The sequence below is a fragment of the Rattus norvegicus genome, chromosome 8 (genome assembly GCF_036323735.1).
Source record: "Rattus norvegicus strain BN/NHsdMcwi chromosome 8, GRCr8, whole genome shotgun sequence".
Taxonomy (NCBI): domain Eukaryota; kingdom Metazoa; phylum Chordata; class Mammalia; order Rodentia; family Muridae; genus Rattus; species Rattus norvegicus.
This window is the reverse complement of record NC_086026.1, coordinates 51,618,603-51,635,477: the sequence shown is the minus strand read 5'-3', so window position 1 is coordinate 51,635,477 and position 16,875 is coordinate 51,618,603. Positions and strand designations below refer to the sequence as shown.

At 46.4% G+C, this 16,875-nt stretch overlaps 1 protein-coding gene across 3 annotated transcripts in view; it reads left to right on the top strand.

Moving 5' to 3' along the window:
- Window positions 1–16,875, top strand: part of Tecta (tectorin alpha) — a 71,772-nt gene that overhangs the window by 41,268 nt on the left and 13,629 nt on the right. For 2 of the 3 annotated variants that reach the window (XM_008766130.4, NM_001106814.1), the window contains 5 exon segments: window positions 319–880; window positions 8,044–8,243; window positions 12,211–12,594; window positions 14,561–14,847; window positions 16,325–16,620. In XM_008766130.4, the coding sequence (XP_008764352.1) occupies window positions 319–880; window positions 8,044–8,243; window positions 12,211–12,594; window positions 14,561–14,847; window positions 16,325–16,620 (1,729 nt within the window). 3 annotated transcript variants of the gene reach the window in all.

Here is a 16,875-nt window from a genome sequence, read left to right as displayed (position 1 = left end):
ATTCTCAACGTTAATTGAATTTTTATTATCCTCCCATTACCTTAGAGAAAACAATTTGAACTCCTGAGGGAAAATAATGCTGTATAAACCGAAGGCACTGAAATAAATAGGCATATTAGTGTACAAAGGATAGTCATTTAAGTCTGTTCAAATCCTAATAACATGAGCTGACTGGCGCAAACAGTGTCACACACAAAGCTCATGTCCTACCTGGGCAAGCTCTGGGTAGGATGTGCCCTTCAGCAGACTAATGACTAGGAGGACTGAGCCATGTTTAGGACAATTGGGCTTTTCTGTTCTTCTCTTTGTCTCTTGCAGGTCAACAATGAACGGTTGTACCTGCCCCTGAAGTTAGGACAAGGGAAGATCAACATCTTTTCCTTCGGTTTTCATGTGGTTGTGGAGACGGACTTTGGCCTGAAGGTTGTGTATGACTGGAAAACTTTCCTGTCTATCACCGTCCCCCGGAGCATGCAGAACAGCACTTACGGTCTTTGTGGGCGCTACAATGGTAACCCTGGTGATGACCTGGAGATGCCCATGGGCTTGCTTGCACTGAGTATCAATGAGTTTGGCCAGAGCTGGGTGAAGAGGGACACCTTCTGCCAGGTGGGCTGTGGGGACCGCTGCCCATCGTGTGCCAAAGTTGAAGGTTTCTCCAAAGTACAGCAGCTGTGCAGCCTGATCCCCAACCAGAACGCTGGGTTTGCCAAGTGTCACAGCAAAGTCAACCCTACCTTCTTCTACAAAAACTGCCTCTTTGACTCCTGCATCGATGGGGGTGCAGTGCAGACAGCCTGCAGCTGGTTACAGAACTATGCCAGCACTTGCCAGACACAAGGAGTCGCAGTGACCGGCTGGAGGAACTACACATCGTGCTGTGAGTCCTATCTCTCTTTCTTCCTCCTCCTTGTTTCTGATGGGTGTGTGGGAGGCTGGTCCTCCAACTCCATAGATGTGATGGCAATTGGGAAGACAGACTTCAGGATATGCACTCTGGAACTCATCCCCGATACCCGAAACAGAAGGTGTAACCTCTACGGTCTCCTTTCTTTATTTGTAGAGAGGGCTCGACACCACGGATTTGATGGGTTACCCTGGAGGATGGAATGAGTTCACTTATCTGAAGCACAGAATATCACGTGCTGCCTTTGAATTCCGAATACACAATAAAACCCTTCCCAGAGGCTCACGGGAAAAGCCAGTGGTTCTCAACCTTCCTAATGCTGTAACCCTTTAATATGATTCCTCGTGTTGTGGTGACCCCAATCATAAAATTCTTTTCATTGCTACTTCATAACTGCAATTTTGTTAGTATTGTGAATTGCAATGGAAATATCTGATATTCAGGATATGTAATATGTGAACCCTGTGAAAGGGTCATTTAATCCACAAAGGGGTCGAAACTCACAGGTTGAGAAACACTGCTCTTGAACCTCATGGGTCTATGATCTTATATATATATATAATTTATGTATACAAATAATATCATATTATATATAAATATTTATAATATAAAATATTTATATATAATTTATATATTATAAATTCTAATATTACATATTCATATAATTTAAATATATATGAAATATATTAGTCTTTGTGCCTGTAGTACATGGCAGAATATTTAAAGCTTTAGAAAGGAGAGTTCAGTTCGTGGATTCGAGCCTCAACTTGGTGATTAAAAGGATCAATGAACTACCTCACTTCCCCTTTCTGGTTCTCAGCTTATTCTCTGAAGAGCAGCCACAATGCTGCTTGAACCATTTATGTGCAGAAACACTGGAAGGGTCAGATTAGATCATTGGAATCCTGGCACACAATGCATCGTAGGTGGTGGTATTACATTAATGACTTGCTGTGATTAAACCCACTGCTAAAACACCCTATCGGCATTATTCCATCACTTCTTTACAGTAACCCTACTAGACAAGGGAAAGTGAAATGTAGAGGAATTAAGTATCTTGACTGAGCTTTAATAATCTCAATGGCAGGGGCAGGGTTTGACTCTTAGGCCAACACCATGCCCCGCACTAGTGGACCACAGGAGAGTTAGCTAGAGCGTGCGGCGGCATTCACATGTGTACATCGGAAAAACTGGTGGTGAAATAAATCACCGTGAGTCTTTAGTTAACCTGCCAGGACCTATTTTCCTACCCCAGTCTCATTAACTATAGCACGTTTCTTTGTATAAAAGGTCTGATTATACAGAATGGCTACAAATTAATGCCGGGTGCTCAGAGCTTTAAATAAGGGGGCAGCAGGTCCCACGAAGAACAAGCTCTCATTTTCATCCTGGAAAGGGGGAGATTTGGGTGCAGAGCTGTTGTGCTTTAATGATTAGTTGGTCTGCATTCCACCCACAGCCATTGGATTCAAGGAAACTGGGGTGGGCAGAGGAGGGAGGGGAAGAGTCCAAGATTATATCATACAAGTTCAGTTCTTGAGTAAAGGAGGTGGGGGACGAGATGTCTGTGGATGACAGTCTAGAACAATCTACTATCCTGTGTGTGTGTGTGTGTGTGTGTGTGTGTGTGTGTGTGTGTGTGTGTGCGCGCGCGCGCACGCGCGAGAGCGCGTGTCTATAAAAAGTCTGGGGCCGGAGCAATGTCCAGGTCTCCTGGGGATTTACTGGAGTCAGCACAGCGGGATTGGTGTGCTTGATTTCCTCTAAATCAGAACACAGGCTCTTGGCAGAGAGACCTTAGCATGGCACAGGATCAGAAAGCGTGTTTGGGACGGGAGCTGAGCCTGGTTCTTCTTGAGGTTTGTCACAGGGAGCTCCCTCTCCCTCTCCCTCTCTCTCTCCCTCTCCCTCTCCCTCTCCCTCTCCCTCTCCCTCTCCCTCTCCCTCTCCCTCTCCCTCTCCCTCCTCTCACTTCCCCCTCCCTTTTCCTCCTCCCACCTTCCCCTCCCCCCTCTCACCTTGCTTATTGGCTCCAATGCTCTGGGATGGCTGAAATGGGGTGGGCAGGGGTATTGGGGGACAGACAGGTATAATGTATGCCAAACGCTATCATGTCTAGCTGTGACAAACAAGGAACTTAAAGGAGCTGACAGCAACAAGAACTCTCCCCCAACTAATGGGCCTCAGCTCTTGTCACTCATGAGAAGAAAAACAGAATTGAGTTAGGGAGCCCTACGACTGCCGCCCACCCCCATCTAAGGACAAAGTTATTCTGTGATGGCTCTTGACCACAATACACACAAGCAGTCATCACTCTCCAGCTCTCAGAGCCTGGAGAATTTAGATAAATTCATTTCTTCCTGTCCTTCATACAAGTAATCTGGTCCTCTTTCTTCTTCGGAGTTCTTTCAAAGCACTGGTTGTGTCCTGTGCACATTGGTTAACCTAGCCGTGGAGACTTCTATGGCATTGAGACTCAAGTCTGCTTGCCTCTACCTCAGCCTGGGATTCCAGCCCTGCCGTAGACTAGCTGTTCCCAGCTTCCCCAAGGCTGACACATTACAGGTGACTGAGAATGATTCCCAGTGCAGCGTGGCTTAGATTTTTCTTTTTCAGCATCTTGAGACCGGGACAGAGACCCGAAAGACAGGGTAGGAAGGATGGTGGTGGTTGTGAATGACCAAGAAGAAGCTAACGGAAGAGAACAAGAATGTGCTCTGAAGATGGCATGTGGGCGGGGCAGGGGACAAGGCGTGGCTGTGGGTGGCTTAGCCTTCCCATTTGAGACATTCAAAAGAAAGCCAGGCCTGATGAGGATGTCCTGTGTATTTTAGGTAACTTTGACCTCTGGGCAGTTGTGGCCACCACTCCTCTAAAAGTTAACCCAGTTCATTATTCACGTGTCGGGTATAAGACAGGGGGGAAATCGTTTATTCAACATGTGCTTTATTGGTAACAAGGTAGAATGCCAGTTTTTCTCAACAATATTGGCTGCTCTTATCAATGGCATAATTTATTACTCAATTACCTTATTTGTAAATGCACCAAAAACCTCTCTACCCACTTTGAACAAATGGCCTTGGAGGGAAAACGAGAGATAAATTGTCTTAATTACTAACCCCGCCTAAATTCCCATCGGGTGAGGCTGTTGTGCTAATTTTAGTCGCTCCATGAGGGACTTGGAGCAGGAGACGTTGAGAACATGGTAAAAGGCCCAAATCGTAGCTAGATGCTCCATAGCTCTTACCTTTTGCTTGGCAAAGGATGTAGCATGTGGATTTGTGGACCCCTTCTTGACAGAGAACTGAGAAGGAAACAATGCCCATTAGAGGACAATTTGGGGAATTGTGTAGAGAGAGAATTGCCCTACTGGGCATCAAGAACTGCTGTCTCTCTGACCCATCTCCAAACGTTTGGTGGATGATCAATCAAAATTGATTAGCATCATTGTTTTGGATTTCCCGTCTATGGGATTTTAGTAACTAAGGATTTGTTTTACTTATTTTCCTATAAGTCTAACAAATTCCTGTTGATTATTTTTTTAAAAAATGAATTGCTACAACAACTATTCCTACCAATCTACGATACCATCAAAACCATGGAAGTCCCAAGTATTTTGTTACTCATGGAAAGGGAAGGGAAGGGAAGGGAAGGGGAGGGGAGGGGAGGGGAGGGGAGGGGAGGGGAAGCAAAGGGAGGGGAGGAGAGGGGAGGGGAGAGGAAGTAAGGGGAGGGGAGGGGAAGGTAGGTTAGGGGAGGGGATGGGGGATGAGGAGAAGAAAGGGAGGGATGAATTAGCAGCTTCAAACTATCTCATTATGGAAGCTTACAAACTTCTCATGGGAAGAGAGCTGCAGCATCACCCCCACTTTATGGGGGAAAACATGAGTTCAGAGAGCATAAGGAGCCTGTGCAAGGTGACCCTGCCAGTTAATGACAGAGCCAGGCTTCATAGCCAGGTCAGTCTGACTCTAGAGGGCTTGTCCATTCCACTCCATTGCTTTTCAGGGGTTCTGTGTGCCCTGCAGTGCACATAGGCACGATTTTAAATAAGTCTCCTGGCCTCGACAAGAGCAATGCTCTTGACCACAATACACTCAAGCAGTCATCACTCTCCAGCCTCTGAGGCTGGAGAATTTAGAGGGTGAGAGAAGTAATAAATCAGTATTTAAAATGGGAAATTTTAAAATATTGACCACCGGGTATCTATTGGTCACCTACCATGTTGTCAGTGTTGTTTGGATGCCAGAGAAGAATCCAAAGTCTTAAATATGGAGAAAGAGAAATGAGTGTCTTCTCAGATATGAAAATGACGATGTTTTACTATTAATGCTTTATATTAATAGTATTAATTAACTAATACTCAGTATTAATAGCCTTGCGGGAGCAAGTGAGCTAGCACAAGTTAACAAGAACATCACACAATGATGGGAGGGCACATACTGATGTCTGAGCATGTCAGCAAAAGCCTGACCATCTAACCCGGTGGTTCTCGCCCTCTGGGTCGCGACCCCCTGGGGTCACATATTAGATGCTCTGCCTATCAGACACTAACATTGTGATTCATCGCAGCAGCAAAATTACAGTCATAAAGTTGCAACAAAATAATTTTATGGTTTTTGTGGTCACCACAATGTGAGGAACTGTATTAAAGGGTTGCAGCATTAGGAAGGTTGAGAACCGCAGATCCTGACCATTAGAAATCAGTTTGTAGTCAACCTGGTTTCGAATAACTTGAGGAAAAGGAAGATCCATGTAATGAATAGTGAAGAGATGTTAGGAAAGTTCTCTGGGGAAAAGGTAAGAGTTTAGTCTTTTCTTCATTTCAGGTGCAAAATAAAATCCAGACTGAGTAAAGATTAAACATTTAAAAATTGAATTACAAAAGTACTAGTATAAAACAAAGGAGTTTGCCTCCCCCTGCCCCCGCCATCACACATCAAAGCTATTAAGGAAAGCTAGATAAATTTGACCTCATAAATTTGACCTCATAAAATTTTTACGTCTCTACAGTACAAAAACTCTACATGGCAAAAACATAATTTTTAAAAACTACAAATTTTCAAAAGAAGAAGCAAAGTCAGAGACAAACAATGAATATTTTATGATACATGTGACACACAAAAAGCGCGTCTTTAATTTAAAAAAAGCACTTGCAGTCTAGTAAGAAGAAACTCCAACAACACAGGGTGTAGCAGATGAGAAAAGTCAGTGCGCAGGGGACATAAAAATGACTATAAACAAATTCGGTGGTAGCCAGGCTCAGAGGGATGCAAACCAAATACACACACAGCAGAGAGAGAGGGGGTTTTCTCTTTTATTTTCCACGTTTCCAGAAATCAGAAATCTCAGGCTGTCACCATCGAAACTTCAGGAGGTCAAATCATTTTTGTTCCTTGGCATAACCTCTTCTCTTACAAGGCAGCTCAGTGGGTTCTGCCAAAGACCCGGGGTCTGGAAGCTTAGCTCAGCGGCAGGGTGAGGCCTTGGGTTGGAGCTCCAGCACTGCAGTAATAGTAGTGTTGGTAGATGATGATGATGATGGTGGTGGTGGTGGTGATGGTGGTGATGATGGTGATGATGGTGGTGGTGGTGGTGGTGATGATGATGATGGTGGTGATGGTGATGGTGGTGATGATGGTGGTGGTGATGGTGATGATGATGATGGTGGTGGTGGTGGTGGTGAGTGTGTGTGTGTGTGTGTGTGTGTGTGTGTGTGTGTATCTATTCTTTAGATTAAAAATTCCACTTCTAGGAAGTTATTCTACAGCCTAACTAATGAGGAAAAAAAATACATGCCGTGGGAGTCATACAAAAGACACATACCACGAAGTGGTGTAAAGACAAGAGTTCAAGACTGAATGGGTGAAATATTGTCAGGAAAAAGCATGGGAAGGTTTGGCAAGGTATGGCATGGTTTATAGACTATGCTCACATCCATGTGAAAGACCAGAGCTGTGGATCACACACACACAGAGACACACACACACACACAGAGACACACACACACGTCTATGTGTGTAGACAATTTGTGCAAGAATCCACTGGAATTTAATAGTTATCGCAGGCCATGTGTATTTTCTATGACCTGAGGACTTTATCTTTTGAACTATACTTTAAAATATATATATATAAAACATACTGTGGTAGTGCCTCTGTAAACATGCCCATGTACTAAAATTCTCAGGACTATGCACTCTGCAAGTTCCTATTTACTGCTGGGTGAAAGATAATCCCCCAAACCCTCCATGTACTGTAGAGACATCCCCACATGCATGGTTGCTGTGCGTTTAGCATTCATTGACTAAGAGAGCAGCTGATATAAAACTCTCAAGCAAGACTTGCATTAATGCTGGGTTAATACTGAACGCTTCGGGCACAGAGCTCTCCTAAGCACGCAAATCCCTGTGCTGTTGGTGTCCGCATTACGTACACAAAGAAGTTGAGACTCGGCCCCTAAATACCCTGCCTGCATTTCATACCAGAGCTCAGCACTATTGACCAATGTGTTACCTGCCTTCCCTAGACACAGTTTCAGATGCATCTCAGGACATAGAACACACTGATTCTGGTCAAGCCGCCCACGCGCACACACAGGCACACACGAGTACACATTTTCAGAGATCACGTGGCTCAGGGGTCTCTTGTCAATAAATTACTGGTTTAGACTAAAGGATCTGTGGAGGTTGGGAGGGGAGGGTGAGTGACATTCGGTAATAGGGGGAGGGCACTATCTCATGATTCTCCAAGTGTGATGGAGGGAGAGAACCAGGAGTTTGGGTAAGCAAGATGAGAAGAAGGGTATTGATGTGAATGAAGTCTGAGAGGCTGGGCTGGTGTGCAGGCCTTGTCTAGCCCAAGTTTGGATTCCTCTTGGCCATTGAGTAGCAGAAGCCAGCACTAAAGCAAGGACAGATTATGTGAGAAGACTCCAGCCCCTTCCGTCTGCACACACTGGTCTGTCCTTTAAGGAAAAAGGAGTCAGGCAGGGGCTTTTCATAAGCAAAGAGCATGGGTGAGGGAAAGTGGCCAGCCTCACACCTCTTCCCTCACCCCATGCCCTCGACCTCCCTGAGCAAGGCTGTGAGAAAGCCATTTACAGCTCCTTGTGACTTGAGTCGTCCCTTCTGTTCCAGCGGTCACCTGCCCCCCCAACAGCCACTACGAGAGTTGCGTGAGCGTCTGCCAGCCTCGCTGCGCTGCCATCCGCCTGAAGAGTGACTGCAATCACTACTGCGTAGAGGGCTGCCAGTGCGACGCGGGCTACGTCCTCAACGGCAAGAGCTGCATCTTGCCCCACAACTGTGGCTGCTACTCGGACGGCAAATACTACGAGGTGGGTATAGGAGGTGGCTGGCCTCTTCCTCCACACCAGACTGGGTTCTTTCTCTCCAAGGCCAAGGGAGCAGCCAGAACTGCCCGGGTCTCCTGCTCTGTGATGATGAATGTGCGGTCCGTGAGCTGAAGCTGAGAATGTTGTGAGGATTCGGGATCTCAGCCAGACCTCAGGCTCCTGCCTCCTCTACACTGAGCCAGGCCTCCTCCTCTCACTCCTTTCTCTGGGCCCTTCTTTGGACTGCCTCCCTGTAAATCTTGGTCAGAAAGCTTCTGATGGGACTCTAGTTTGGAAATACAGTGGCTGTGAATCTGACATTTGTGGCTGTCTCCGTTAAGGATGTTTTTAAGCAGGAAATATGGGGTGGAAGGCTGGGAGGAGTGGCCTTCCCTCTCTGGCTATTGAAGCTCCCACACATGTGCCATTCATCATTCTGATATCATTCCTAGAAAGGCCCGGAGTGCTAACCCCCCGGGCTTCATCCTACCCTTTGTTTCTCTGGGGTGGGGGCGGGGTGCTGATGAGGGGGCCCCTCCCCCACATTCCCCAAGAAAACATATCGACCTGCTAAATCATTTTGCTATTTAAATTTAGGTAAGAGGCAGTGCTAGGGATAGAACCCAGGTTCTGGAACACCCTAGGAGAGTATCCTACCATGGAGGCATGTCACTAAGCCTGTAACGTTTAATGTATCTTAACACCAAATTAAGGGAAAAAGCCTTGATGAGAAGGTCCTCATCTAGTCATTGTGCCTCAAGCCCAATCTTCCCTTAAATGCGAGTGAGTAAACTATTAACCCCCCAAACGCCAGGCATTGGCTGTGTGGAAGCCACCCTTTCGTGTGGCATTGTGGAGGAGGCTGAGGAAGTGTCTTTCCTGACTTCGGGGACATAAAAACACCTATTCAGGGAGAAAGGAAAATTGCTCTTTAAAGAAGGGAACAATTACAAAATAACATATCAACAAGTGAAAAAGATGCCCTGCCAAGCAGATCAATTTTAAATGAAGGTGAGAGCGTTTGCCAGAAATCTAATTGAAGTGTCTGGAGTGGAACTCAACTAGGCAAAAATAAATAATGTCTCCTTTCTGTAAACATGCACCGACTCATTTGGGATTGACTGAGCTGCCTTTATTGGGGGAATAAATAAAAGAATAGAAACGCAGACATTTGCTCCATTTCGTTTTCATTGGAAAAGACATTTGGGGCTTATATCAGAACGGGAGAACAGTAGAACTAACAAGAGGGCTTCTCCGAATGGCCAGGGCCCACGTTAACCCTTAGCGAGACCATTCGAAAGGAAGAGGCAAATACTGGAGGAAGAAAAGTCGTTTCCGTCCTCTCCTCATCTGGGAGCCATTGTAACTTGGCTCCAGATTCAAAGAGCACACTTTTAAACTCTGCCCCTAGCCATGTGTCTCTCAGCTGTGTCCTGTAGTCCTCCACAGGGATCCTTAGTGTCAGTGTGGCCAGAAGGAACAGGACTTGAGCTCGGCCCTAGCTCTCTCACTGTTGGAGTGGAACCGACTGTCACTTCTCTGACCTTCTGCTTCCCTGTGAATGAGATCTGGCTGGGAGTTCTCCTCAGTGGGGCTCATCTGGACGCCCCATTCCACTTGCCCAGCCTGGTACCTGGCACCCAATCCTTCAAGATTAGTGGTTCCTGTTGTCTCTTATTCTCTTGAGAGACATTTTGTGAAAAAAAAAATTCGGGCATTTTAATGAAATGGTACATAAAGGGCGCGTATCAAAATGCTTGGAATCCCCCAGAAAGGCTCAGGACAAACATCGGGTTATTTTTTTTCCCCTTGGCAGCCATCAGCATTATTATCTGGTTTCCATCGGAAAGTCAGTGGGTTTTGACAACAGCTTCTATCCCGGAAGTGGCAAAGTCACAGAACAAATAATCGGCATCCATTTGCCTCAATTTAAACAAGCTCTGAGGCTTTGTTTATACATCAGATTTCCTCGGAAATAAAGAGGGAGCGCATCCAGTCATTAGCATGTAGGGTAATCACCCAGCTGTCATGTCTAATTAAGGTAAAGAAAGCAACATGGGGCCTGACGCTTCCCTTGGAGGCTGGCTTCACAATCAAGTTCTTGTGTGGATGGGTTTTTTTACACCGATCAAATCCGCAAACATCGGGTTATTTTTCCCCCCTTCCCACCGATGTAATATCTGTGTTTTTATCAAACAGAGGCCAGGCTAACCACTCAATTATTGTATAAATCTGATAAGAGAAATGAAGTCAATTTGTGAGGCTGCTGGGACCCGGAGTTCGTTACAGATGTAGAAGGAGCAAGGACCTGGCTTCTAATGTCTTCACTCGGAAGATGAATACACCCTGCTCAGAAGAGCTTGCCCTCTGTTCACCCTTGAGTCTGAGTCACAATCAGTCAACACGAGGGTTGTGTGGTTAAACAGAAAACAGTGGCCAGACAGAATCATAGGCCCCTTTATGTATCTTAAAACATCTTTTCTGGATAGGACTGTACAGTAAATTGATATAACTTACACATCTCTAATCCAAAAATCTGACGTACAGCATGCTGCAGAATACAGTCCTTCGAGCACTGACCCGATGCTTGCTATAAGTCAAAAGAAACTTCACACCATGAAACCTTGACACAAGATGTGTAAAATATTGCATTAAATTCTCAGGCTGAGTGTAGAATGGATATATGAAGCATAAATGAATTTCATGTTTGGACCTGGGTCCTATTCCCAAGATAGCTCATCACGTTTGTGCAATTATTCCTAAGTCGAAAAAACTCCTTCATCGAAACTTGGCACTTAGGACAAGTGATGCTCACCTTGAAGGCATTGGGGTAGCTGCATCTCTTGCTGTCTACTTACTGTGGTCCTCACACATGGATGGCTGCGAGCGTTTCTCAGTGGTCCCAGTGTACAGCAAGTGCAAGATTAAGAATATAAGCTCTACCGAGTAGCACTGTGTCTGTACATTGGTGCCCATCTTGGGAAGAACAGAAAATAATGGTTGCTTCCTGTTAAGGAGACGCTGTACTAAAGGCATTCTGAAGAAGGCAGAGAGCTGGGACTGACTGATGAGAGGCCTGACCCCAGAGCTTTCTTTTATGACGCTAGCTAGACACATCACCTTTAACACACACACACACACACACACACACACACACACACACACACACTCACAGAGAGGGGGGGGGACAGAAAGAGGGAGAGAGACAGAGACAGAGACAGAGACAGAGAGAGACACAAAGAAAGACAGACAGACAGACACACACACACACTCACAGAGAGAGGGGGAGGGAAAGAGGGAGAGAGACAGAGACAGAGAGGCAGAGAGACAGACACACACACATGCAAACAGAGAGGGGGGAGGGAGAGAGGCAGAGAGACAGAGACAGAGAGAGACACAAAGAGAGACAGACACAGAGAGAGAGAGAGAGAGAGAGAGAGAGAGACTTGCAATAGAAGTAAATCAGAAGTCGTTTAGTGATGGAACTGCTTGGAAGGGCGATTATTGGGAAATGAAATGATTGATCATGCTAGTTGATGATCAGTTTCTTTCGACTGGTTGAGATTTAAAGCACTGGCCTCTCATTCCCAAGTGAATTTAAATTTCATCCTAAAGTGGTGCCTATGTTTTTAGAAGCCTGATTCTCAGGCTTAAGAAAATCTACAACGTATTTTTCTTCTTCACCCAGTCCCAATAGCTAGCCGCACATTCAGGTAGGCTCTGATTAGTTCAGCAACCCCAGCCATAAAGATTTCAGAGTCCTTGATTGAGACCAATAAAGTCTAGATTGCGTATTATTTGGCCTCCGAATTGCATCAATGGGATGGGTGTTTGAATGAAGGCAGCCTCCCTCTGCTCTCTGGTGCTAACCCCAGCCCCGTTAAAGGGAGGCTAGGCTGGGTTTGGGGGTCTCCAACCTTGACTGCAGTCTGAGTTCACAGTTTAATTCCGAATGACACCTCTCTTGCAGCCCAAGCAGCTATTCTGGAACGGGGACTGCACACGGCGCTGCCGCTGTTTCCGACGCAACCTGATCCAGTGCGACCCACGCCAATGCAAGTCAGATGAAGAGTGCGCCCTGCGCAGTGGGGTGCGCGGCTGCTTCAGCACCAAGACCTCCTACTGCCTGGCGGCAGGGGGCGGTGTCTTCCGCACGTTTGATGGCGCCTTCCTGCGCTTCCCTGCCAACTGCGCCTTCGTGCTCTCGACCATCTGCCAGAAACTGCCAGACATCTCCTTCCAGCTCATCATCAACTTCGACAAGTGGTCCTCACCCAACCTCACTATCATCTCACCGGTCTATTTCTACATTAATGAAGAGCAGATTCTCATCAATGACCGGAACACTGTCAAGGTGGCAACCAGGTTTTGATTCTTACAGAATGAGCCAAGGGAAGCCGGGGTGTGGTAGCTGGCTGTTCCTTGTCGCTTATCCCAAATATTCGAGTTGTAGAATAACAAGGGGTGGCTCCAAGTGTCCTTGCGTCAGAGAACTGAAGCATGAAGCTCCTGTGGGTGTCAGAGTGGGCCACCTGCCTCTGTCACTGATGCTCCTGAAGGCAGGAAACTTAGCGTCTCAGGCTGTAATGACATCAGGGTAGCAATCGCGCTCCAGGAGATAAAATGGTAGATAAGTCAGCTTTTGCTCTGGATTAATTTCTGAAAGGCATCTCATTAGCTTTTAAGAGCCTTTGCAATTATTCTTGGCATTGCCTACGTATTCCAAGATCAACCCTTATTTCCGCCATGCTTTCTCTAAAAATGAGGAGGTAAGCGCTTGCCTGTGAAACCAAGGACCCAAATAAAGCCCAGTGGAGCAAATGCCTCTCCACGATGACGTTCCAACCTAAAGGAAATGTCGAATTTGTCTTAGATCGATTCTTCCTCAGGGCCATTGAGCCTCAGTCAGTTATAGCAGACCAATCAGGTTGACCCAAAAAATGGAGCCAGGCTCCCTCATAGTGAGCTCCGGTAAAAGGTGGAATGTGAGGAGGGCAGAGCCACACTGACATGTTCTGGAACACAGTCCCTCTTTTCTGCCTTCCACCACCAGCTCAGCTAAATCCAGCACTCGATGCACCTTTATTTAAAGAGTCATCAAATAGCTTAGTATACAGTGCCAGGCAGGAGACTTGCTTTTTTTTTTTTGCAGGCTTAAAAGAAAGAATCGCGGTTTTACTCCTGGCTTTTAGCTTCCAGGAAAGCTGCGTCTGTTTTCAACACTCTGATTCCTTTTGCAAATTGGCCTGCACGGACCCAGCCGCACTGGCTAAGAATACAAGAGCAGGCGAAAGTGACCATCAGGAGAGCCAGACAGATATCACTGCTGAATAATACCCCAAGTTCGCCAAAAAGCAAAGAGATTTTTTACCATTTTTTTTGTAATGGAACAGCGATACTAATAACCAGAGGGGGGAAATCCAATTTATTTTGTAAGTACAGGAAAAGCATGTTATATCCTGTCCCAAGGGCTAAAAAAATGTTATAAAAAGCAGGGAAATGACAAATGCAGAAAATATTGTGTTTATAAGACGTCTGGGAAGGCTTCAGGTTTATACATTATAAACGAGGAAACCATAAACACTGTAGCAATCCCCAGGTCCATGGTAACCAGGTTGGACTCCCCTTAGAACAAGATTATGATGTCATTTTCAGTAATTGGTGGATGCTGGTATAACTTTAACGCAAAACAAAAAAAAAAAAATCTATCCACTCACGGAGGGCAATTGGATTCTAATGTTTTCGTCTCTTTTAACTGCTATGTTCCCATAGTTTGCTTCCGGTGAGGGAAACTGCAAAGTGTATGTCCTTAAATTCTAGCACAGAAGTTGTCAGGCTGTGGCCTGTGGCACGTGTGTGCTCTGGTGTGTGTGGAGGCCAGAGGACAACCATAAATAAAGGCCACCAACTTTGATTTACTTATTTGATTTTGGAGATGAGGGTCTCTCGCTAGCTTGGTACTTGACGAGTAGGCTAGAATGGCTGCCCTCCAAGTCCCAGGGTTTCTTCCTTTTCAGCTTCTCTAACTCTGGAACTATAAGCGTGAGCTGCCGTGCCCGACTGTTTCTTAGGAGTAAGAGCATGTCCTCATGATTTTTGAGCAAAGCACTTTGCTGACTGAACTGCGCCCCCAACCCTTTGTAAATAAAGCTTTATTGGAAACCACTTTGATACACATGGCAGTTGATGGTCCAGCATGGGGGCTGTGTTGAATAACTGTGGTAGAGATCACAGGGCCTGCAGAATCTGGCTTCTTTGCCAAAAAGATTGTCTGATCCCAGCCCTCTGGTAACCACTTCCTGTCTCTCTGGTTCCAACAGGTGAATGGCACACAAGTAAATGTTCCATTTATAACTGGCTTGGCAACCAAAATCTACAGCAGCGAGGGGTTTCTGGTGATCGACACCAGCCCTGACATCCAGATATACTACAACGGTTTCAACGTCATTAAAATCAGCATCAGTGAGAGGCTGCAGAACAAAGTGTGCGGCCTCTGTGGCAACTTCAATGGAGACATGACTGATGACTACGTGACCTTGCGGGGGAAACCCGTGGTGAGCAGTGTGGTGCTGGCCCAGAGCTGGAAGACCAATGGCATGCAGAAGAGGTGTGTGTTCAAACCACAGACTCACACAGTCTCCGCACATCCACAGGAGCTATGAGCAGGAGTACACTTCCCTTGACATCCACCCCACTTCCTGTCACTCGGAACTTGGAGTTTAGCCTCTGGAGGTTAGGTGCATTAGAAACCCCGGTCATCTTTCCAATGGCAGGAACTGGGTTTAGATGATATGATTCTAAAATATCAAGTGATTCTGCTCTCAGCTACCCAGAAGAGTGTCCTTAGGGTTAGAATCGGAAGCTGTCACCAGCTGTCTACCTGAGACTTAGGGGCCTCTACTAGGAATAGGATGAAGAGTTTCAGAAGAAACTGTTCCCAGAAGGCTTTGCTGATGTAGGCAAACATTGTTGTGAATGAAGGGAACCTTGTTGAAAACATGGGTTATAGAAGTGACTGCCAGCCTTTTCCCCTCTGACTAGCTCAGACAGAGCTAAACAAGTCATTGCAAAGGATCTTGGTTTAGAATCCCTCTCAGCTGGAGAATCATGCACACAGCTTTCTGGCTCTGTAGACATGTTTCTGCTTCCTGACATCCCCTTGCTTCCACCACCCCTCAATCCCTTCGTTCCTTACTTGTCGGACAGCATCCAAGTACCCAGCTATAGAAAGGAGGCTCCAGGCACCTGACCTTGCCCTAAGCAAACACTGAATAACAGATCATCTGTTAAGATTATTCTGTGAATTAGAGAGGACCCAGAGCAGGGAAGGGCCATAGAATGCTGCTAGGTATCTTTCTTTACTTGGAGAAACATTCTAAATGGTTTACCTGCACGGAGCTCCTGTGAGTACCAAGCCAGGACTAGATCCCCTGACCCCTAATTTGGCACTGCCTCCCTGAGCCCCACTCAGTGACTCACAAGTAGAAAAGCTGCTCTTGGGACATTTCAGCCATTCTAGGTTTCCCACCAGCGAGCAAGGTCTGAGTCTCCCAGAGGTGCTCCTGTTTCTGTTTTCATGTTATTTTGTTTCCTCCTGCTTTTCTTCACTTTTTCCTTCTGTGCACACAGCTCTCTTGTGAATGTTTTGCTTTTGATCTCAGACCGCTAAATTGGAGCTAGCCGGAAGCTCCTGGGTTTCCTCGTGGGTCTTTAATTCCCCAAACATCACTATTGTTATTTTGGCAATATGTTGTTAATAGTTATGATGTCAATGATATCAATGAAGTATATTGAAGGGGGAACGGCTGTTATATCAATACCTGTTGGCGTGTGGCACTTTGGCTGCTAGTCCACCCTGGTATTTTATCTGCACTCTGTCTCAGTAATGAACAATAGACATTGCTTCCCTTTTTTAAGTGGATAGAGACCACCGAGGCCTGGCTTCCCTAAGGTCACGTTGCTAATTAGTATTGATATCTGCATATCATATAAACTTCAGGACTAGCCCAAAAGGTACGGTAGATGTGGTTCCACTTCTATGGGAGACCTCAGATGGCTGTTCTCGCTTCACTTATTCTGACCAGACCTCTCACCCCCAGCTGCAACGAGCTACAGTTCTCGCAATACGCAGCCACGTGTGACAATGTGCACATCCAGGCCATGCAGGGTGACGGTTACTGCCTGAAGCTCACCGACATGAAGGGCTTCTTTCAGCCCTGCTATGGGCTCCTGGATCCCCTCCCCTTCTACGAGTCCTGCTACCTGGACGGCTGCTACAACCACAAGAAGTTCCAGCTGTGCGGCTCCCTGGCTGCCTACGGGGAGGCCTGCCGTTCCTTCGGCATCCTTAGCACGGAGTGGATTGAGAAAGAGAATTGCTGTAAGAGAATTCTTTTATTCCTGTGGGTGCCACGGGGGTAGCATTGTCCGATGTCGGGTCCACCCTATATTTCCTTACCCATCTGCTCCATGGGGTGGGGGAGAGGGCTGTGAGCTGTCCCTGAGATTTAAAGAGGAAGCATTTCCAGGGGAGTCTGACCCTTTTGTAGCCCCTGACCAGTGCAGAATAGATGACGAGGCTCTGGCTCTGGGTCTGGCTCTGGGTCTGGGTCTGGCTCTGGCTCTGGCTCTGGCT